The 24,972-nt window shown below is 46.2% G+C and overlaps 1 protein-coding gene across 1 annotated transcript in view; it reads right to left on the reverse strand.

Moving 5' to 3' along the window:
* dlec1 (DLEC1 cilia and flagella associated protein) overlaps window positions 1-24,972 on the reverse strand; it is a 118,260-nt gene that overhangs the window by 69,841 nt on the left and 23,447 nt on the right. The window contains 12 exon segments of the mRNA XM_045702866.1: window positions 2,667-2,820; window positions 3,540-3,639; window positions 3,642-3,669; window positions 4,701-4,831; window positions 12,135-12,228; window positions 12,846-13,067; window positions 13,539-13,731; window positions 15,742-15,904; window positions 16,856-16,946; window positions 17,118-17,210; window positions 19,718-19,854; window positions 22,602-22,775. Coding sequence (XP_045558822.1) covers window positions 2,667-2,820; window positions 3,540-3,639; window positions 3,642-3,669; window positions 4,701-4,831; window positions 12,135-12,228; window positions 12,846-13,067; window positions 13,539-13,731; window positions 15,742-15,904; window positions 16,856-16,946; window positions 17,118-17,210; window positions 19,718-19,854; window positions 22,602-22,775 — 1,580 coding nt within the window.

Here is a 24,972-nt window from a genome sequence, read left to right on the forward strand (position 1 = left end):
ATGGTTCAGGTGTCGTGAACAGGTAGATGACCCACCATGGTCCAGGTGTAGTGAAAAGGTAGATGGTAGATGACCCACCATGGTCCAGGTGTAGTGAACAAGTAGATGACCCACCATGGTTCAGGTGTAGTGAACAGGTAGATGACCCACCATGGTTCAGGTGTAGTGAACAGGTAGATGACCCACCATGGTTCAGGTGTAGAGAACAGGTAGATGATAGATGACCCACCATGGTCCAGGTGTAGTGAACAGGTAGATGACCCACCATGGTTCAGGTGTAGTGAACAGGTAGATGACCCACCATGGTTCAGGTGTAGTGAACAGGTAGATGACCCACCATGGTCCAGGTGTAGTGAACAGGTAGATGGTAGATGACCCACCATGGTTCAGGTGTAGTGAACAGGTAGATGACCCACCATGGTTCAGGTGTAGTGAACAGGTAGATGGTAGATGACCCACCTTGGTTCAGGTGTAGTGAACAGGTAGATGACCCACCATGGTTCAGGTGTAGTGAACAGGTAGATGACCCACCATGGTCCAGGTGTAGTGAACAGGTAGATGGTAGATGACCCACCATGGTCCAGGTGTAGTGAACAGGTAGATGACCCACCATGGTCCAGGTGTAGTGAACAGGTAGATGACCTACCCTGGTCCAGGTGTAGTGAACAGGTAGATGACCCACCATGGTCCAGGTGTAGTGAACAGGTAGATGACCCACCATGGTTCAGGTGTAGTGAACAGGTAGATGGTAGATGACCCACCATGGTTCAGGTGTAGTGAACAGGTAGATGGTAGATGACCCACCATGGTTCAGGTGTAGTGAACAGGTAGATGACCCACCATGGTTCAGGTGTAGTGAACAGGTAGATGGTAGATGACCCACCATGGTTCAGGTGTAGTGAACAGGTAGATGACCCACCATGGTTCAGGTGTAGTGAACAGGTAGATGACCCACCATGGTTCAGGTGTAGTGAACAGGTAGATGGTAGATGACCCACCATGGTTCAGGTGTAGTGAACAGGTAGATGGTAGATGACCCACCATGGTCCAGGTGTAGTGAACAGGTAGATGACCCACCATGGTTCAGGTGTAGTGAACAGGTAGATGACCCACCATGGTCCAGGAGTAGTGAACAGGTAGATGACCCACCATGGTTCAGGTGTAGTGAACAGGTAGATGACCCACCATGGTTCAGGTGTAGTGAACAGGTAGATGACCCACCATGGTCCAGGTGTAGTGAACAGGTAGATGACACACCATGGTCCAGGTGTAGTGAACATGTAGATGACCTACCATGGTCCAGGTGTAGTGAACAGGTAGATGACCCACCATGGTTCAGGTGTAGTGAACAGGTAGATGACCCACCATGGTCCAGGTGTAGTGAACAGGTAGATGACCCACCATGGTCCAGGTGTAGTGAACAGGTAGATGGTAGATGACCCACCATGGTTCAGGTGTAGTGAACAGGTAGATGACCCACCATGGTTCAGGTGTAGTGAACAGGTAGATGGTAGATGACCCACCATGGTTCAGGTGTAGTGAACAGGTAGATGACCCACCATGGTTCAGGTGTAGTGAACAGGTAGATGACCTACCATGGTCCAGGTGTAGTGAACAGGTAGATGACCCACCATGGTCCAGGTGTAGTGAACAGGTAGATGGTAGATGACCCACCATGGTCCAGGTGTAGTGAACAGGTTGATGACCCACCACGGTCCAGGTGTAGTGAACAGGTAGATGAACCACCATGGTTCAGGTGTAGTGAACAGGTAGATGACCCACCATGGTTCAGGTGTAGTGAACAGGTAGATGACCCACCATGGTTCAGGTGTAGTGAACAGGTAGATGACCTACCATGGTCCAGGTGTAGTGAACAGGTAGATGGTAGATGTCCCACCATGGTTCAGGTGTAGTGAACAGGTAGATGACCCACCATGGTTCAGGTGTAGTGAACAGGTAGATGGTAGATGACCCACCATGGTTCAGGTGTAGTGAACAGGTAGATGACCCACCATGGTCCAGGTGTAGTGAACAGGTAGATGACCTACCATGGTTCAGGTGTAGTGAACAGGTAGATGGCCCACCATGGTCCAGGTGTAGTGAACAGGTAGATGACCTACCATGGTCCAGGTGTAGTGAACAGGTAGATGACCCACCATGGTTCAGGTGTAGTGAACAGGTAGATGGTAGATGACCCACCATGGTTCAGGTGTAGTGAACAGGTAGATGGTAGCTGACCCACCATGGTTCAGGTGTAGTGAACAGGTAGATGACCCACCATGGTTCAGGTGTAGTGAACAGGTAGATGGTAGATGACCCACCATGGTTCAGGTGTAGTGAACAGGTAGATGACCTACCATGGTCCAGGTGTAGTGAACATGTAGATGACCCACCATGGTTCAGGTGTAGTGAACAGGTAGATGGTAGCTGACCCACCATGGTTCAGGTGTAGTGAACAGGTAGATGACCCACCATGGTTCAGGTGTAGTGAACAGGTAGATGGTAGATGACCTACCATGGTTCAGGTGTAGTGAACAGGTAGATGACCTACCATGGTTCAGGTGTAGTGAACAGGTAGATGGTAGATGACCTACCATGGTTCAGGTGTAGTGAACAGGTAGATGACCCACCATGGTTCAGGTGTAGTGAACAGGTAGATGACCTACCATGGTCCAGGTGTAGCGAGCAGGCAGCAGGGTCTGGTTGATCAGGGTGATGGATCCCTGGGCAGGAACTCCGACATAGAGCTCAGAGAATACCAGATCACAGGTTAACAGACACACTTGAGGAGACTGGACATCTGCCTGCACCGACAGGTGACTGGAGAGGGGGACAGACAGGTACAAAACACAGTCACATGTAACTGCAGACAGACAGGTACAGAACTAATGTTACAGGTGATCGCAGTAAGACAGGTACTATATACAGGTACACATGAAGGACTAACATTACTTTTACAGGTGAATGGAGATAGAACCAGTACAGTTACAGGAGACAGGACCAGTACAGTTACAGGTGACTGTTGACAGGACCAGTACAGTTACAGGTGACTGGAGACAGGACCAGTACAGTTACAGGTGACTGGAGACAGGACCAGTACAGTTACAGGTGACTGGAGACAGGACCAGTACAGTTACAGGTGACTGGAGACTGGACCAGTACAGTTACAGGTGACTGGAGACAGGACCAGTACAGTTACAGGTGACTGGAGACAGGACCAGTACAGTTACAGGTGACTGGAGACAGGACCAGTACAGTTACAGGTGACTGGAGACAGGACCAGTACAGTTACAGGTGACTGGAGACAGGACCAGTACAGTTACAGGTGACTGGAGACTGGACCAGTACAGTTACAGGTGACTGGAGACAGGACCAGTACAGTTACAGGTGACTGGAGACAGGACCAGTACAGTTACAGGTGACTGGAGACAGGACCAGTACAGTTACAGGTTGCTGATTCACAGATATAGATCTTGCTAGCTAATAAATGGATTTCCTAAAGGTACAATTAGTACTGAAGGCATAGGTGAAATCCTCACCATCCTTGGCCATTCTCCACAGCCAGCTCCAGCACGGTGTCAAAGTGTTGACAGACCAGGGGTTTGAAGAGGATGTCTACACTGCAGGAGGCCAGAGGGGCAGCACTCCCTTACACGGCTGCACTGTGATCTAGCAACACAGGAGAAGAAGACAAACACCAACAGAGGACAACAATGGGACTATCAGGTCTCAGTACAAACGGACAAACTGTTGTAAAACACTGTTACCAGGGCGACCAGAGGCAATACTTCAATATTACAGTATGTGGGATATTTCAGTGTTTTACTTTAACTTACCTTTAACTTTAACTCACTTGTTAGTGTGTTTACCTGTGTGTGGTGCCTGTCTGTCGTCTCAGCCTCCCCTGGCTCCAGACTGTCTGTCCTCTCAGCCTCCCCTGGCCCCAGACTGTCTGTCCTCTCAGCCTCCCCAGGCCCCAGGCTGTCTGTCCTCTCAGCCTCCCCTGGCCCCAGGCTGTCTGTCCTCTCAGCCTCCCCTGGCCCCAGACTGTCTGTCCTCTCAGCCTCCCCTGGCCCCAGACTGTCTGTCCTCTCAGCCTCCCCTGGCCCCAGGCTCCAGTGGGCCTCTAGATGAGTGTTGTTGGTGAGGACCATGGTGGCCTGGGTCTGGTCCCCTAGCTGCATTAGACCCAGGTCGAGGCTGGGAACACTCACGGACACCTGCGGACCCTGGAACACACCAATACACACCGGAGGAAGTACAGTTGGCGAGGTTACACAAAGTTTAACTATCAGGTAATACTCTCCAATCAAATCTCGTGTTGAGAATGACTAACTCAGCGGATGATGCCGTTAAGACAGCTATGATATGAGTCTCTCTGAGAATGACTAACTCAGCGGATGATGCCGTTAAGACAGCTATGATATGAGTCTCTCTGAGAATGACTAACTCAGCGGATGATGCCGTTTAGACAGCTATGAGTCTCTCTGAGAATGACTAACTCAGCGGATGATGCCGTTTAGACAGCTATGAGTCTCTCTGAGAATGACTAACTCAGCGGATGATGTCGTTTAGACAGCTATGAGTCTCTCTGAGAATGACTAACTCAGCGGATGATGCCGTTTAGACAGCTATGAGTCTCTCTGAGAATGACTAACTCAGCGGATGATGCCGTTTAGACAGCTATGAGTCTCTCTCACCTTGAAGGTGACCTGTATGGCCAGAGCAACAGGTTGGTGATGGTGCTGAACATGACATAGCAGTCTGGATATGACGGCACCTGGTCGCCCTCCGGTCAGAACCAGCTCCAGGTCAAAACACTCGTTCATCTCTGGACCACAAACACACAGTCAACCAGTCAGCCAACAGTCTAATAACCAGTCAGTCTGCAGACCAGTCTACTAAACATATTAATCAGTCAGTCTACTAAAGCTACAGAGTTCTGCTGCACCTCTGCTAAATGTCTTGAAATGTATAATTCATGTTCATCTCTTAAAAACAGTTTGGCTGAATCATGTCATGTACCTATTTCCCCAGTAGGGGGCTCCACCTCTATGATGTGATCATGTCATGTACCTATTTCCCCAGCAGGGGGCTCCACCTCTATGATGTGACCATGTCATGTACCTATTTCCCCAGCAGGGGGCTCCACCTCTATGATGTGATCATGTCATGTACCTATTTCCCCAGCAGGGGGCTCCACCTCTATGATGTGACCATGTCATGTACCTATTTCCCCAGCAGGGGGCTCCACCTCTATGATGTGACCATGTCATGTACCTATTTCCCCAGCAGGGGGCTCCACCTCTATGATGTGACCATGTCATGTACCTATTTCCCCAGCAGGGGGCTCCACCTCTATGATGTGACCATGTCATGTACCTATTCCCCCAGCAGGGGGCTCCACCTCTATGATGTGACCCTGTCATGTACCTATTCCCCCAGCAGGGGGCTCCACCTCTGATGTGACCTCATAGAGCATGATAGAGGCCTCTAGTGGCCAAAAGGCCTTTTTAGCACAGACAGCACCATTGGCACGGACAGCGCCATTGAGGACGTCTAACATGCTTCTGCCATTTTAAAGTATTCGACTGGGTGGGGATTCCTGTGGGTTGTAGTCTCAACGGTACTGCTGTCATAGACGCTATAATGGCACAGATATAAAGATGAGTCCTCTAGTGGTAAATCCAGTCCATTTAAAAAACTGGACGCCTTTTACACTTCAGTGTTGTGATGCAAAATGCAAAGCACATAGAATTAAAAAAGTACTGTCAGATATTATTCATCCTAATCAGACAGGTTTTTTACATGGACGATACGTTGGAGATAATATAAGAAAGTACTGGAAACAATAGAATTAAATGAACAATCTGGGAAACCAGGCCAGGAATTCATAGCTGACTTTGAAAAGGCTTTTGATGAAGTACCACTGGAATGTTTTTACAGTTGAAGTGGGAAGTTTACATACACCTTAGCCAAATACATTTAAACTCAGTTTTCACAATTCCTGACATTTAATCCTAGTAACAATGTCCTGTCTTAGGTCAGTTAGGATCACCACTGTCACGTCCTGACCAGCAGAGGGAGTAGTTGTTTAGTATTGGGTCAGGACGTGGTAGAAGTTGTGTGTTGGTATTAGTTTCTAGTTGTTCTGTTTCTGTGTTAGTCTTGTGACTCCTGATCAGGAACAGCTGGATATCGTTGTTCCTGATTGGGAGTCATATATTAGGAGTGTGTTTTTCACCTGGGGTTTGTGGGTTGTTGTTTTAGCACTGCTTTATGTTAGCCTGCTAACTGTTCCTGTCGGTCTATTGTTTCTTTGTTTTTTGTGTTCATTTTATTCTAATTAAATAGAAAGATGAGCATTCACATCCCGTCTGCATTTTGGTCATCCATTCACCACGACAGCCGTTACAACCACTTTATTTTAAGAATGTGAAATGTCAGAATAATAGTAGAGAGTGATTTATTTCAGCTTTTATTTCTTCCATCACATTCCCAGTGGGTCAGAAGTTTACATACACTCAATTAGTATTTGGTAGCACTGCCTTTAAATTGTTTAACTTGGGTCAAACGTTTCAGGTAGCCTTCCATAAGCTTCCCACAATAAGTTGGGTGAATTTTGGCCCATTCCTCCTGACAGAGCTGGTGTAACTGTGTCAGGTTTGTAGGCCTCCTTGCTCGCACACGCTTTTTCAGTTCTGCCCACAAATGTTCTATAGGGCTTTGTGATGGCCACTCCAATACCTTGACTTTGTTGTCCTTAAGCCAATTTTGCCACAACAATGGAAGTATGCTTGGGGTCATTGTCCATTTGGAAGACCCATTTGTGACCAAGCTTTAACTTCCTGACTGATGTCTTGATATGTTGCTTCAATATATCCACATCATTTCCCTCCCTCATGGTGCCATCTATTTTGTGAAGTGCACCAGTTCCTCCTGCAGCAAAGCACCCCCACAACATGATGCTGCCACCCCCGTGCTTCAGAGTTGGGATGGTGTTCTTCGGCTTGCAAGCATCCCCCTTTTTCCTCCAAACATAACAATGGTCATTATGGCCAAACAGTTCTATTTTTGTTTCATCAGACCAGAGGACATTTCTCCAAAAAGTACGATCTTTGTCCCCATGTGCAGTTGAAAACCGTAGTCTGGCTTTTTTATGGTGGTTTTGGAGCAGTGGCTTCTTCCTTGCTGAGCGGACTTTCAGGTTATGTCGATATACAGTGAGGGAAAAAAGTATTTGATCCCCTGCTGTTTTTGTACGTTTGCCCACTGACAAAGACATGATCAGTCTATAATTTTAATGGTAGGTTTATTTGAACAGTGAGAGACAGAATAACAACAAAAATATCCAGAAAAACGCATGTCAAAAATGTTATAAAATGATTTGCATTTTAATGAGGGAAATAAGTTAACTTTGGTTAAGTATTAAACTGTCAAGAGGAGTAAAACAAGGTTGTCCACTATCGGCATATCTATTTATTTTGGCCATCGAAATGTTAGCTATTAAAATCAGATCCAACAATAATATCAAGGGCCTGGAAATCTGTGGCTTAAAAACAAAGATCATTGTACACTGATGATTCATGTTTTCTTTTAAAACCACAATGTGGATTCCTGCACAGCCTCATAGAGGATCTAGATACTTTGTATATAACCTCTCTGGAATACAATCAAATGATGATCAGTATTGGATCACAAAAAAATACAACTTTTACATTACCGTGTAGTTTACCAATAAAATGGTCTGACAGTGATGTGGATATACTCGGTATCCCAAAATAAATAAATAGTCTCACTACAATTAATTTTAATAGAAAGTTGGCAAAAATAGATCATATCTTGTTACCGTGGAAAGGAAAATACCTGTCTATTAGTGGAAAAATCACCCTGATTAACTCTTTAGTCATATCCCAGTTTATCCTGATTAACTCTTTAGTCATATCCCAGTTTACCCTGATTAACTCTTTAGTCATATCCCAGTTCACCCTGATTAACTCTTTAGTCATATCCCAGTTTACCCTGATTAACTCTTCAGTCATATCCCAGTTTACCCTGATTAACTCTTTAGTCATATCCCAGTTTACCCTGATTAACTCTTTAGTCATATCCCGGTTCACCCTGATTAACTCTTTAGTCATATCCCAGTTTACCCTGATTAACTCTTTAGTCATATCCCAGTTTACCCTGATTACCTCTTTAGTCATATCCCAGTTTACCGATTTGCTTATGGTTTTGCCTACACCTAGCGACTTGTTTTTAAAATTATATGAGCAAAAAATATTCAATTTTACTTGGAACGGCAAGTCAGACAAAATTAAACATATTTATATTTATATAATGGCCTATTTATATAATGAATATGAATTCGGAGGGCAGAAATTATTAAATATAAAAGCATTAGACCTCTATGGTTAAAAAATATATATATATATTTGGGGAATAATTTTATTTTTTGTATAATCTTCATAAATAGGAAGGGTGGAGTTATGTCATAGATGCAGCTAACAAAAGTATATGGAAACGTCTGCTCTCCCCAAAATTACAACCAACTAATTGCAGCATTACCGCAAAAATGGAAGAGGCAAGTGGAAAGGGGAGGAACTTGTCTGCATTAACGACCACAATTTTCTAAAGAAAATTGTGATGAATGAAAAAGTATACCAGTTTCATTTAAGGACCAGCATTTTTTACAGCTGTGCAATATAGATTGTGAACAGTTGGGAAGAGATTTCCACTGTAGCGATTCTATGGCACATGATTTATGAACTGAAACACAAAACAACATTTCATTCAAAACTTAAGAGTTTTTACATTTCAATTATTATACAAACTTCTTGCAACCAATAGAATATTATACAGAGCATTCAGAAAGTATTCAGACCTCTTGACTTTTTCCACATTTTGTTACGTTACAGCCGTATTCTAAAATGGATTAAGTAGTTTTTTCCTCATCAATCTACACACAATACCCCCTAATGACATCACAATACCCCATAATGACATCACAATACCCCATAATGACCCCATACATTTTTGCACATTTATTAAAAATGTGAAATATCACATTTACATAAGTATTCAGACCATTTACTCAGTACTTTGTTGAAGCATCTTAGGCAGCAATTACAGCATCGAGTCTTCTTGGGTATGACGCGACAAGCTTGGCACACCTGTATATGGGGAGTTTCTCCCATTATTCTCTAAAGATCCTCTCAAGGTTGGATGGGGAGCGTCGCTGCACAGCTATTTTCAGGTCTCTCTAGAGATATTTGGTCGGGTTCAAGTCCGGGCTCTGGCTGGGCCACTCAAGGACATTCAGAGACTTGTCCTGAAGCCACTCCTGCATTGTCTTGGCTGTGTGCTTAGGGTCATTGTCCTGTTGAAAGGTGAACCTTCGCCCCAGTCTGAGGTCCTGAGTGCTCTAGAGCAGGTTTTCATCAAGGATCTCTCTGTACTTTGCTCCGTTCATCTTTCCTTTGGTCCTGACTAGTCTCCCAGTCCCTGCTGCTGAAAAACATCCCCACAGCATGATGCTGCCACCACCATGCTTCACCGTAGGGATGGTGCCAGGTTACCTCCAGATGTGATGCTTGGCGTTCAGGCCAAATAATTCAATCTTGGTTTAATCAGACCAGAGAATCTTGTTTCTCATGGTCTGAGAGTCCTTTAGGGGCCTTTTGGCAAACTCCAAGCGGACTGTCGTGCCTTCTACTGAGGAGTGGCTTCCGTCTGGTCACTCTACCATAAAGACCTGATTGGTGGAGTGATGCAGAGATGGTTGTCCTTCTGGAAGGTTCTCTCATTTCCACAGAGGAACTCTGGAGCTCTGTCAGTCAGAGTGACCATCGACCAAGGCCCTTCTTCCCCGATTGCTCAGTTTCGCTGGGCGGCCAGCTCTAGGAAGAGTCTTGGTGGATCCAAACTTCTTCCATTTAAGTATGATGGTGTTCTTGAGGACCTTCAATGCTGCAGACATTTTTTGGTACCCTTCCCCAGATCTGTGCCTTGACACAATCCTGTCTCGGAGCTCTATGGACAATTCCTTCGACCTCATGGCTTGGTTTTTGCTCTGACATGCACTGTCAGCTGTGGGACCTTATATAGACAGGTGTGTGCCTTTCCAAATCATGTCCAATCAATTGACTTTACCACAGGTGGACTCCAATCAAGTTGTAGAAACATCTCAAGGATGATCAATGGAAACAGGATGCGCCTGACTTCAATTTCAAGTCTGAATACTTATGTAAATAACATATTTCTGTTTTACTTTTTTATAAATGAGCACAAATGTCTAAAAAACTGTTTTCACTTTGTCATTATGGGGTATTGTGTGTAGATTGATAAGGATTTTTATTTATTTCATACATTTTAGAATTAGGCTGTAACGTAACAAAATGTGGAAAAGGTCGAGGGGTCTGAATACTTTCCGAATGCACTGTATATATGGGGGATATAACCTTCCCAGCTCTGCAGATGTTGCTGTGAGGAGGCAGAGTCATTAGATTGTTTGTTTTGGTACTGTCCATATGTAGCTCGTTTTTGTTCGCAGGTCCAGGAATGGATGAAGTATTGCAACATTACCTTGAACTAACGCTGCAGATAGCACTGCTGGGTGATTTGAAAAGTCATAGTCAATCGATCAATTATATAATAATACTCTTAGCAAAATGTTGATCTTTAATTTACAATCTGTAGAAACTATAAGAATATAAAGGTTCAGAACGTTTGTGAAACATCACAGCACAGTTGAAAAATAAATGGCAAATACAAATCAAACCTAGATGGTGTCAAGAGATAGATGGGATGGGTTGAACGGAGCTGAAGGATGGGGACTGGGTGGTGTTAAGAGATAGATGGGAGGGGTTGAATGGAGCTGAAGGATGGGGACTGGGTGGTGTTAAGAGATAGATGGGAGGGGTTGAGTGGAGCTGAAGGATGGGGACTGGATGGTGTTAAGAGATAGATGGGAGGGGTTGAACGGAGCTGAAGGATGGGGACTGGGTGGTGTTAAGAGATAGATGGGAGGGGTTGAGTGGAGCTGAAGGATGGGGACTGGGTGGTGTTAAGAGATAGATGGGAGGGGTTGAATGGAGCTGAAGGATGGGGACTGGGTGGTGTTAAGAGATAGATGGGAGGGGTTGAGTGGAGCTGAAGGATGGGGACTGGGTGGTGTTAAGAGATAGATGGGAGGTGTTGAATGGAGCTGAAGGATGGGGACTGGGTGGTGTTAAGAGATAGATGGGAGGGGTTGAACGGAGCTGAAGGATGGGGACTGGGTGGTGTTAAGAGATAGATGGGAGGGGTTGAGTGGAGCTGAAGGATGGGGACTGGGTGGTGTTAAGAGATAGATGGGAGGGGTTGAACGGAGCTGAAGGATGGGGACTGGGTGGTGTTAAGAGATAGATGGGAGGGGTTGAACGGAGCTGAAGGATGGGGACTGGGTGGTGTTAAGAGATAGATGGGAGGGGTTGAGCGGAGCTGAAGGATGGGGACTGGGTGGTGTTAAGAGATAGATGGGAGGGGTTGAATGGAGCTGAAGGATGGGGACTGGGTGGTGTTAAGAGATAGATGGGAGGGGTTGAACGGAGCTGAAGGATGGGGACTGGGTGGTGTTAAGAGATAGATGGGAGGGGTTGAGTGGAGCTGAAGGATGGGGACTGGGTGGTGTTAAGAGATAGATGGGAGGGGTTGAACGGAGCTGAAGGATGGGGACTGGGTGGTGTTAAGAGATAGATGGGAGGGGTTGAACGGAGCTGAAGGATGGGGACTGGGTGGTGTTAAGAGATAGATGGGAGGGGTTGAGTGGAGCTGAAGGATGGGGACTGGGTGGTGTTAAGAGATAGATGGGAGGTGTTGAATGGAGCTGAAGGATGGGGACTGGGTGGTGTTAAGAGATAGATGGGAGGGGTTGAATGGAGCTGAAGGATGGGGACTAAAAAATAGATTGTGTCCATAAAATGTATAAACTGGAAGTTTACGCCCAAGTGTTGTTGTTCATTAGTTTACTCCCATTAGGGGAGGGATGGTAGGGTTTGGGGGAAATAATAAAGGAAAAATATCTATATATATATACACATATATGTTATTTATAAACTGGCCTCCATTTATCTGTGTGTGACCATGATGTGTACCTATTTCCCCAGCAGGTGGCTCCACCTCCATGATGTGACAGTCACCGCTCCTCTCCCAATGGAAGGAGATTCTGGATCTGCTGTTGTTCCACATCTGAAGAGACAAAGATTACTGGTACCATGCTGGTCTGGAGAACAGACCATCAGAGACTACTGGTACCATACTGGTCTGGAGAAGAGAACAGAGACTACTGGTACCATACTGGTCTGGAGAAGAGAACAGAGACTACTGGTACCATACTGGTCTGGACAACAGACCATCAGAGACGACTGGTACCATGCTGGTCTGGAGAACAGAGACTACTGGTACCATGCTGGTCTGGAGAACAGAGACTACTGGTACCATGCTGGTCTGGAGAACAGACCATCAGAGCCTACTGGTACCATGCTGGTCTGGAGAAGAGAACAGAGACTACTGGTACCATGCTGGTCTGGAGAAGAGAACAGAGACTACTGGTACCATGCTGGTCTGGAGAACAGACCATCAGAGGCTACTGGTACCAGGCTGGTCTGGAGAAGAGAACAGAGACTACTGGTACCATGCTGGTCTGGAGAAGAGAACAGAGACTACTCTACTTACCCTGTGGGCAAAGACATCACCAGTTTACCAACTGCTTGCAATTTGGATGTAAGCGCGTCACTTGGCCATTTTGCCCACTGGGTAAACATAAAGTATCTTGTTGATGTAGTATAATAAGTGATGTACATTACCTTGAACCTCCTGCGGACGGTGGTTCCTATGAACACCTCTCCAGGGATATGAATAGAGTAAGGCTCCAGCAGGACCTGGTAGGCCTGGGTCGACCCTTTGACCTCGATCTCCATGACAATCACATCGTTCACCTTGGGGGCGGTGTCCAAGGGTTCATCCTCACTGGGCAGCTCTGGGACGTCCCTCACGACCAGGTGACACACACTGTGGTAGTCCATCAACTGGATAAAACACACATCAACCTTTACATCACTGATGCACCTAGTGAATCACACCCTACAGCTACTTATGGTCCTGTCGAGTTAGAGGTCAGAGGTTACCTGCTGGGGCTGGTATGTAAGGAGGAACTCACGGTCCTGTCAGGTTAGAGGTCAGAGGTTACCTGCTGGGGCTGGTATGTAAGGAGGAACTCATGGTCCTGTCGGGTTAGAGGTCAGAGGTTACCTGCTGGGGCTGGTATGTAAGGAGGAACTCACGGTCCTGTCGGGTTAGAGGTCAGAGGTTACCTGCTGGGGCTGGTATGTAAGGAGGAACTCACGGTCCTGTCGGGTTAGAGGTCAGAGGTTACCTGCTGGGGCTGGTATGTAAGGAGGAACTCACGGTCCTGTCGGGTTAGAGGTCAGAGGTTTCCTGCTGGGGCTGGTATGTAAGGAGGAACTCACGGTAATGTCGGGTTAGAGGTCAGAGGTTACCTGCTGGGGCTGGTATGTAAGGAGGAACTCATGGTCCTGTAGGGGGGTTAGCAGGCCGGAGGCGGGGCTGACGTGGAACACGTCGTCATTGGCCAAGTGGTACTGGATGTGGGCGGGGTCAGGGATCTCCCCAGGGAGGAGGGGCTGCAAGTTGGGCTGCATGATCTGCCAATGGAACGCCAGCTCCAAGTGACTGACACACAGACAGAGACAGACAGACAGACAGACAGACAGACAGACAGACAGACAGACAGACAGACAGACAGACAGACAGACAGACAGACAGACAGACAGACAGACAGACAGACAGACAGACAGACAGACAGACAGACAGAGTAGAAACAGACAGAGAGAGAGAGTAGAAACAGAGAGACAGAGAGGGGAAAAAAGGTGAGTAATACATCTAAAGAAAAAGTATTCTACAGAAAGAGAGATTTCTGCAAACATCTACAGAAACATATGGATCAGATCTGAAACATTACATTTGGAAAGGGGTTCTAAGTGTTTAAGGTTAGGGGTTAGGGTTAGGGGTTAGGGTAAGGGTTAGGGGTTAGGGTTGAGGTTAGGGGTTGGGGTTAGGGTCAGCTTTGATCTAACTTTACTAAACCAGCACCATCTGTCATAACTGTTGCTGTGTTGAATTGACCAAATCGCAGGCGGAATGTGGATACTCATCTTTTTAATATTTTAGAGCAAAGTATACACAGAAAACAATAAACACAAACGACTCCAGACAGGCTAACAGGCTACTTACAAAATCATAGCAGTGTTAACACAACCACCCACAAACCCAAGTGACAAACATACTCCTAAATATATGACTCCCAATCAGGAACAACGATAACCAGCTGTCCCTGATCGGGAGCCACACAGACCCACATAGAAACACAACGCCCAGAACAAACATACACAAACATCTTCTGCCACGTCCTGACCAAAATACTACACAACTACACCCTCTGCTGGTCAGGACGTGACACCATCATGTTCTGTTTAAACATTAAGGCCCAGGGAGGTGAGGTATATGCCGTTATAAACTGGGTGGTTAGGGGTTAGGGTTAGGAGTTGGAGGTTAAGGGTTAGGGTAAGGGTAAGGGTTAGGGGTTAGGGTAAGGGGTTTAGGGTAAGGGTTAGGGTTAGGGTAAGGGTTAGGGGTTAGGGTAAGGGTTAGGGTAAGGGTTAGGGTAAGGTTTAGGGGTTAGGGGTAAGGGTTAGGGGTTAGGGTAAGGGTTAGGGGTTAAAGTAAGGGTTAGGGGTTAGGTTAAGGGTTAGGGGTTAGGGGTTAGAGGTTAGGGTAAGGGTTAGGGGTTAGGGTAAGGGGTTAGGGTTAGGTTAGGGGTTAGAGGTTAGGGTTAGAGGTTAGGGGTTAGGGTAAGGGGTTAGGGTTGGGTTAGGGGTTAGAGGTTAGGGTAAGGGTAAGGGTTAGGGGTAAGGGTTAGGGGTTAGGGTTAGGGTAAGGGTTAGGTTAAGGGTTAGGGGTTAGGGTAAGGGTTAGGGGTTAGGGTAAGGGTTAGGGTAAGGTTTAGGGGTTAGGGTAAGGGTTAGGGGTTAGGTTAAGGGTTAGGGGTTAGGGGTTAGGGTAAGGGTTAGGGGTTAGGGTAAGGGTTAGGGTAAGGTTTAGGGGTTAGGGTAAGGGTTAGGGGTTTAGGGTTAGAGGTTAGGGTAAGGGTAAGGGTTAGGGTAAGGGTTAGGGGTTTAGGGTAAGGGTTAGGGGTTAGGGGTAAGGGTTAGGGGTTAGGGTAAGGGGTTAAAGTAAGGGTTAGGGGTTAGGGTAAGGGGTTAGGGGTTAGAGGTTAGGGTAAGGGTTAGGGGTTAGGGTAAGGGGTTAGGGTTAGGGGTTAGAGGTTAGGGTAAGGGGTTAGGGTTAGGTTAGGGGTTAGGGGTAAGGGTTAGGGTTAGGGTAAGGGTTAGGGGTTAGGGTTAGGTTAGGGGTTAGAGGTTAGGTTAGGGGTTAGAGGTTAGGGTAAGGGTTAGGGGTTAGGGGTTAGGGTAAGGGTTAGGGGTTAGAGGTTAGGGTTAGGGTAAGGGTTAGGGGTTAGAGGTTAGGTTAGGGGTTAGAGGTTAGGGTAAGGGTTAGGGGGTTAGGGGTAAGGGTTAGGGGTTAGGGTTAGAGGTTAGGGGTTAGGGGTTAGAGGTTAGGGGTTAGGGTTAGGGTAAGGATAAGAGTTAGGGGTTAGGGGTTAGGGCAGGTAGCTGGTCTTACGTGTTGTTCCTGATGGTGAGGGTCCTCTGTTGGACGGAGTGAGGGTTGGCAGGGGGGAAGCGGACAGAGTGTTCAGCTGTGACGTCACAGAGTTCTCCGAGAGCAGGGACCTCTTCTTCCCCAGACACACAGACCAGCTCCAGACCTATCAGCTGGCCCTGACCTGGAAACAGATACACACCAGCTCCAGACCTATCAGCTGGCCCTGACCTGGAAACAGATACACACCAGCTCCAGACCTATCAGCTGACCCTGACCTGGAAACAGATACACACCAGCTCTACACCTATCAGCTGACCTGGAGACAGATACACACCAGCTCTACACCTATCAGCTGACCCTGACCTGGAAACAGATACACACCAGCTCTATACCTATCAGCTGGCCCTGACCTGGAGACAGATACACACCAGCTCTACACCTATCAGCTGGCCCTGACCTGGAAACAGATACACACCAGCTCTACACCTATCAGCTGACCCTGACCTGGAAACAGATACACACCAGCTCTACACCTATCAGCTGACCTGGAGACAGATACACACCAGCTCTACACCTATCAGCTGGCCCTGACCTGGAAACAGATACACACCAGCTCTATACCTATCAGCTGACCTGGAGACAGATACACACCAGCTCTACACCTATCAGCTGACCCTGACCTGGAAACAGATACACACCAGCTCTACACCTATCAGCTGACCTGGAGACAGATACACACCAGCTCTACACCTATCAGCTGACCCTGACCTGGAAACAGATACACACCAGCTCTACACCTATCAGCTGACCTGGAGACAGATACACACCAGCTCTACACCTATCAGCTGACCTGGAGACAGATACACACCAGCTCTACACCTATCAGCTGACCCTGACCTGGAAACAGATACACACCAGCTCTACACCTATCAGCTGACCTGGAGACAGATACACACCAGCTCTACACCTATCAGCTGGCCCTGACCTGGAAACAGATACACACCAGCTCTACACCTATCAGCTGACCTGGAGACAGATACACACCAGCTCTACACCTATCAGCTGACCCTGACCTGGAAACAGATACACACCAGCTCTACACCTATCAGCTGACCTGGAGACAGATACACACCTTGTACAGTGATGTCTTTGACCTGGCAGTTGTCACATACTATGGTGAAGACCTGGGAGCAACTATCTGCCAACGTTGGGAAGAACACCACCTGGGACATGACACACACACACACACACACACACACACACACACACACACACACACACACACACACACACACACACACACACACACACACACAGCTTATCAGTGCAGACAAAGTTCTTGAACTACCTGACTTTAGAGGCTGTGATAAGACCTAAATGGCTGATTGACTCACCTCCACCACTGTAGTCTGGCCAGGCTGCAGCTCAAACAGGGAGGGGCTGACTGCAAATGGGGGCTCCTCAGCAAAGCTGGCAGTCACTACAGACTGGCAGGGAGAGAACAAGAATTAATACAGACTGGCAGGGAGAGAACAAGAATTAATACAGACTGGCAGGGAGAGAACAAGAATTAATACAGACTGGCAGGGAGAGAACAAGAATTAATACAGACTGGCAGGGAGAGAACAATAATTAATACAGACTGGCAGGGAGAGAACAAGAATTAATACAGACTAGCAGGGAGAAATTAATAATTTCTGTTATACAGACCATAATATAACCCCGTCCTACAGACCATAATATAACCCTGTCCTACAGACCATAATATAACCCTGTCCTACAGACCATAATATAACCCCGTCCTACAGACCATAATATAACCCTGTGCTACAGACCATAATATAACCCTGTGCTACAGACCATCATATAACCCTGTCCTACAGACCATAATATAACCCCGTCCTACAGACCATAATATAACCCCGTCCTACAGACCATAATATAACCCCGTCCTACAGACCATAATATAACCCTGTCCTACAGACCATAATATAACCCTGTCCTACAGACCATAATATAACCCCGTCCTACAGACCATAATATAACCCCGTCCTACAGACCATAATATAACCCTGTCCTACAGACCATAATATAACCCTGTCCTACAGACCATAATATAACCCCGTCCTACAGACCATAATATAACCCTGTCCTACAGACCATAATATAACCCTGTCCTACAGACCATAATATAACCCTGTCCTACAGACCATAATATAACCCTGTCCTACAGACCATAATATAACCCTGTCCTACAGACCATAATATAACCCCGTCCTACAGACCATAATATAACCCCGTCCTACAGACCATAATATAACCCTGTCCTACAGACCATAATATAACCCTGTGCTACCGACCATAATATAACCCTGTCCTACAGACCATAATATAACCCTGTCCTACAGACCATAATATAACCCCGTCCTACAGACCATAATATAACCCTGTGCTACAGACCATCATATAACCCTGTCCTACAGACCATCATATAACCCCGTCCTACAGACCATAATATAACCCTGTGCTACAGACCATAATATAACCCTGTCCTACAGACCATAATATAACCCTGTCCTACAGACCATAATATAACCCCGTACTACAGACCATAATATAACCCTGTGCTACAGACCATAATATAACCCTGTCCTACAGACCATAATATAACCCTGTCCTACAGACCATAATATAACCCTGTCCTACAGACCATAATATAACCCTGTGCTACAGACCATAATATAACCCTGTCCTACAGATCATAATATAACCCCGTCCTACAGACCATAATATAACCCTGTCCTACAGACCATAATATAACCCTGTCCTACAGACCATAATATAACCCCGTCCTACAGACCATAATATAACCCCGTCCTACAGACCATAATATAACCCCGTCCTACAGACCATAATATAACCCTGTCCTACAGACCATAATATAACCCCGACCTACAGACCATAATATAACCCCGTCCTACAGACCATAATATAAGCCTGTCCTACAGACCATAATATAACCCTGTCCTACAGACCATAATATAACCCCGTCCTACAGACCATAATATAAGCCTGTCCTACAGACCATAATATAACCCTGTCCTACAGACCATAATATAACCCCGTCCTACAGACCATAATATAACCCCGTCCTACAGACCATAATATAACCCCGTCCTACAGACCATAATATAACCCCGTCCTACAGACCATAATATAACCCTGTGCTACAGACCATAATATAACCCTGTGCTACAGACCATAATATAACCCTGTCCTACAGACCATAATATAACCCTGTCCTACAGACCATAATATAACCCCGTCCTACAGACCATAATATAACCCTGTCCTACAGACAGATGGAGGTAATTTTTCACCTTCTAACCTTTGACCTCCAACCCTAAGACCCTAACCCAGAGGTGAATGTATTTACCCTTTGACCCTAACACCCTAACCCAGAGGAGAATGTATTTACCCTTTGACCCTAACACCCTAACCCAGAGGAGAATGTATTTACCCTTTGACCCTAACACCCTAACCCAGAGGTGAATGTATTTACCCTTTGACCCTAACACCCTAACCCAGAGGTGATTTTATTTACCCTTTGACCTTTGACCCTAACACCCTAACCCAGAGGTGAATGTATTTACCCTAACACCCTAACACCCTAACCCAGAGGTGAATGTATTTACCCTTTGACCCTAACACCCTAACCCAGAGGTGAATGTATTTACCCTTTGACCCTAACACCCTAACCCAGAGGTGAATGTATTTACCCTCTAACCCTAACCCAGAGGTGAATGTATTTACCCTTTGACCTTTGACCCTAACACCCTAACCCAGAGGTGATTGTATTTACCCTTTGACCTTTGACCCTAACACCCTAACCCAGAGGTGAATGTATTTACCCTCTAACCCTAACCCAGAGGTGAATGTATTTACCCTTTGACCTTTGACCCTAAGACCCCAACCCAGAGGTGATTGTATTTACCCTGATGTTGGAGGCGGGCCACTGTCTCCGGGGGAGGATACAGAAGGTTCCACCACTGAGGCCCTCGTTACAACACAGGAACTGTCCGAACTTCACCCCTCCTACCAGACAGTAGCCACAGTCCAGAACACTGGGCACTGGGCGGAAACAAGACAGAGGGACAAACCAAGTCAGGACGCAAAAGGCTGTGTGGTAGAATGAGCTCAATCACTAACTAAGTACACTTTTCATTCTGTTTTCAATTTTGTTTAGGTAACATTCAAGGGTTAGAGGTGTACAGCATTAGGCTACGCTATACAGAGCTATCAGTAGCATTAGGCTACGCTATAAAGAGCTATCAGTTTGGTTAGAGGTGTACAGCATTAAGCTACGCTATACAGAGCTATCAGTAGCATTAGGCTACGCTATACAGAGCTATCAGTTTGGTTAGAGGTGTACAGCATTAGGCTACGCTATACAGAGCTATCAGTAGCATTAGGCTACGCTATAAAGAGCTATCAGTTTGGTTAGAGGTGTACAGCATTAAGCTACGCTATACAGAGCTATCAGTAGCATTAGGCTACGCTATACAGAGCTATCAGTTTGGTTAGAGGTGTACAGCATTAGGCTACGCTATACAGAGCTATCAGTTTGGTTAGAGGTGTACAGCATTAGGCTACGCTATACAGAGCTATCAGTTTGGTTAGAGGTGTACAGCATTAGGCTACGCTATACAGAGCTATCAGTAGCATTAGGCTACGTTATACAGAGCTATCAGTTTGGTTAGAGGTGTAGAGCATTAGGCTACGCTATACAGAGCTATCAGTAGCATTAGGCTACGCTATACAGAGCTATCAGTTTGGTTAGAGGTGTACAGCATTAGGCTACGCTATACAGAGCTATCAGTTTGGTTAGTGGTGTACAGCATTAGGCTACGCTATACAGAGCTATCAGTAGCATTAGGCTACGCTATACAGAGCTATCAGTTTGGTTAGTGGTGTACAGCATTAGGCTACGCTATACAGAGCTATCAGTAGCATTAGGCTACGCTATACAGAGCTATCAGTTTGGTTAGAGGTGTACAGAATTAGGCTACGCTATACAGAGCTATCAGTAGCATTAGGCTACGCTATACAGAGCTATCAGTTTGGTTAGAGGTGTACAGCATTAGGCTACGCTATACAGAGCTATCAGTTTGGTTAGAGGTGTACAGCATTAGGCTACGCTATACAGAGCTATCAGTAGCATTAGGCTACGTTATATAGAGCTATCAGTTTGGTTTGAGGTGTAGAGCATTAGGCTACGCTATACCTAGCTATCAGTAGCATTAGGCTACGCTATACAGAGCTATCAGTTTGGTTAGAGGTGTACAGCATTAGGCTACGCTATACAGAGCTATCAGTTTGGTTAGTGGTGTACAGCATTAGGCTACGCTATACAGAGCTATCAGTAGCATTAGGCTACGCTATACAGAGCTATCAGTTTGGTTAGTGGTGTACAGCATTAGGCTACGCTATACAGAGCTATCAGTAGCATTAGGCTACGCTATACAGAGCTATCAGTTTGGTTAGAGGTGTAGAGCATTAGGCTACGCTATACAGAGCTATCAGTAGCATTAGGCTACGCTATACAGAGCTATCAGTTTGGTTAGAGGTGTACAGCATTAGGCTACGCTATACAGAGCTATCAGTAGCATTAGGCTACGCTATACAGAGCTATCAGTTTGGTTAGAGGTGTACAGCATTAGGCTACGCTATACAGAGCTATCAGTAGCATTAGGCTACGCTATACAGAGCTATCAGTTTGGTTAGAGGTGTACAGCATTAGGCTACGCTATACAGAGCTATCAGTAGCATTAGGCTACGCTATACAGAGCTATCAGTAGCATTAGGCTACGCTATACAGAGCTATCAGTAGCATTAGGCTACGCTATACAGAGCTATCAGTTTGGTTAGAGGTGTACAGCATTAGGCTACGCTATACAGAGCTATCAGTTTGGTTAGAGGTGTACAGCATTAGGCTACGCTATAATGGAACAATCAGTCATCATAACATAATTGCTCATTAGGTAGTATGAATCACTCACCTGTCAGTATGGGAGGAGGTCAGGACCACTCACCTGTCACTATGGGAGGAGGTCAGGACCACTCACTTGTCAGTATGGGAGGAGGTCAGGACCACTCACCTGTCAGTATGGGAGGAGGTCAGGACCACTCACCTGTCAGTATGGGAGGAGGTCAGGACCACTCACCTGTCAGTATGGGAGGAGGTCAGGACCACTCACCTGTCAGTATGGGAGGAGGTCAGGACCACTCACCTGTCAGTATGGGAGGAGTTCAGGACCACTCACCTGTCAGTATGGGAGGATGTCAGGACCACTCACCTGTCAGTATGGGAGGAGGTCAGGACCACTCACCTGTCAGTATGGGAGGAGGTCAGGACCACTCAGGTGTCAGTATGGGAGGAGGTCAGGACCACTCACCTGTCAGTATGGGAGGAGGTCAGGACCACTCACCTGTCAGTATGGGAGGAGGTCAGGACCACTCACCTGTCAGTATGGGAGGAGGTCAGGACCACTCACCTGTCAGTATGGGAGGAGGTCAGGACCACTCACCTGTCAGTATGGGAGGACAGGACCAATCACCTGTCAGTATGGGAGGAGATCAGGACCACTCATCTGTCAGTATGGAAGGAGGTCAGGACCACTCACCTGTCAGTATGGGAGGAGGTCAGGACCACTCACCTGTCAGTATGGGAGGAGGTCAGGACCACTCACCTGTCAGTATGGGAGGAGGTCAGGACCACTCACCTGTCAGTATGGGAGGAGGTCAGGACCACTCACCTGTCAGTATGGGAGGACAGGACCAATCACCTGTCAGTATGGGAGGATATCAGGACCACTCACGTGTCAGTATAGGTGGCGGTCTGCGGGCCTCGATGGGAACCAGCAGTGGGTATTGGGCCTGAGTCTCTACCACCAGGAAGTCTTGGTAGTCAGCCAGGGAGTCTGGAGCAAACAGGACCGTGTAGTGGCAGGACATCCCAGGGGCTACAGTACCCCCCTCGCCTGGGAACCTGCCTGATGACACAACAACACCGTCAATGACTGCCTCCCATACAGCATCCTATTACATTTATACTGCACTACTCTTGACCAGGACTCTAGTGCACTATATAGGGAATAGGGTGATATTTGGAACTCAACATTATCTCCTCTTGACTCAGAATCATTAAGACCGCAGTTGTATTTCAATTCAATTCAAGGGGCTTTATTGGCATGGGAAACATGTGTTAACATCGCCAAAGCAAGTGAAGTAGATAATATACAAAAGTGAAATAAACAATAAAAATGAACAGTAAACATTACACTCACAGAAGTTCCAAAAGAATAAAGACATTACAAATGTCATATTAAATTACTTGTGTCATGCACAAGGTAGATGTCCTAACCGACTTGCCAAAACTATAGTTTGTTAACAAGACATTTGTGGAGTGGTTGAAAAACGAGTTTTAATGACTCCAACCTGAGTGTATGTAAACTTCCGACTTCAACTGTACATACAGTGTTGTAACGATGTGCAAATGATTAAAGTACAAAAGGGAAAATAAATAAACATAAATATGGGTTGTATTTACAATGGTGTTTGTTCTTCACTTCACTATTTATCATCTTGTGTAAATAGACTCTCTCTACAGCTGTAGTCACTGTCAGGAGTCATAAAGCTATCTGAGATCTACAGCTCAGATTTGTTTTAAACATGGCTTCAAAAATGTAAGCCAATGTAACATTACACTAATAAAAACAGTAGGAATGAGGTTCTGATCCATTATCACAGGGAGGAGGAGAGGACCCTGGCGGTTTGGTGCCAGGAAAATATCCTCTCCCTCAACGTCAACAAAATGAAGGAGCTGATCGTGGACTTCAGGAGACAGCAGCGGGAGCATGACCACATCCACATCGATGGGACTGTAGTGGAGAAGCTAAAAAGCTTCAGGTTTCTCAGCGTACACATCACTGACAATCTGAAATGGTCCATCCACACAGTGTGGTGAAGACCTTCAACCTCAGGAGGCTGAAGAAATTCAGCTTGTCCCCTAAGACCCTCACAAATTTTTACAGATGCACCATTGAGAGCATCCTATTGGGCTGTATCACCGCCTGGTAGGGCAACTGCACCGTCCGCAACCGCAGGGCTCTCCAGAGGGTAGTGAGGTCTGCACAACGCATCACCGCGGGCAAACTACCTGCCCTCCAGGACACCTACACCACCCGCTGTCACAGGAAGGTCAAGAAGATCATCAAGGACATCAGCCACCCGAGCCACTGCCTGTTCACCCCGCTACCATCCAGAAGGCGAGGTCAGTACAGGTGCATCAAAGCTGGGACCGAGAGACTGGAAAACATCTTCTATCTCCAGGCCATCAGACTGTTAAACAGCTTCTATCTCCAGGCCATCAGACTGTTAAACAGCTTCTATCTCAAGGCCATCAGACTGTTAAACAGCTTCTATCTCCAGGCCATCAGACTGTTAAACAGCTTCTATCTCCAGACCATCAGACTGATAAACAGCTTCTATCTCCAGGCCATCAGACTGATAAACAGCTTCTATCTCCAGACCATCAGACCGTTAAACAGCTTCTATCTCCAGGCCATCAGACTGATAAACAGCTTCTATCTCCAAGCCATCAGACTGATAAACAGCTTCTATCTCCAGACCATCAGACTGTTAAACAGCTTCTATCTCAAGGCCATCAGACTGATAAACAGCTTCTATCTCCAGGCCATCAGACTGATAAACAGCTTCTATCTCCAGGCCATCAGACTGATAAACAGCTTCTATCTCCAGGCCATCAGACTGATAAACAGCTATCACTAGCCGTCCTCCACCCAGTTACTCAACCCTGCACCTTAGAGGCTGCTGCCCCATGTACATAGACATGGAATCACTGGCCACTTTAATAATGGAACACTAAATCAAATCCAATCCAATTGTATTTGTCACATGTGCCGAATACAACAGGTGTAGACCTTAACGTGAAATGCTTACTTACAAGCCCTTAACCAACAATGTGGTTCAAGAAATAGTTTTAAGAAAATTTTTACTAAATAAACTAAAGTAAAAAATTTAATTAAATGTAACAATAAAATAACAATAACGTGGCTATATACAGGGTATTACGGTACAGAGTCAATGTGGAGGCTATATACAGGGTATTACGGTACAGAGTCAATGTGGAGGCTATATACAGGGTATTACGGTACAGAGTCAATGTGG

This window comes from Salmo salar, chromosome ssa19 (genome assembly GCF_905237065.1).
Source record: "Salmo salar chromosome ssa19, Ssal_v3.1, whole genome shotgun sequence".
In the NCBI taxonomy this organism is placed as follows: Eukaryota; Metazoa; Chordata; class Actinopteri; order Salmoniformes; family Salmonidae; genus Salmo; species Salmo salar.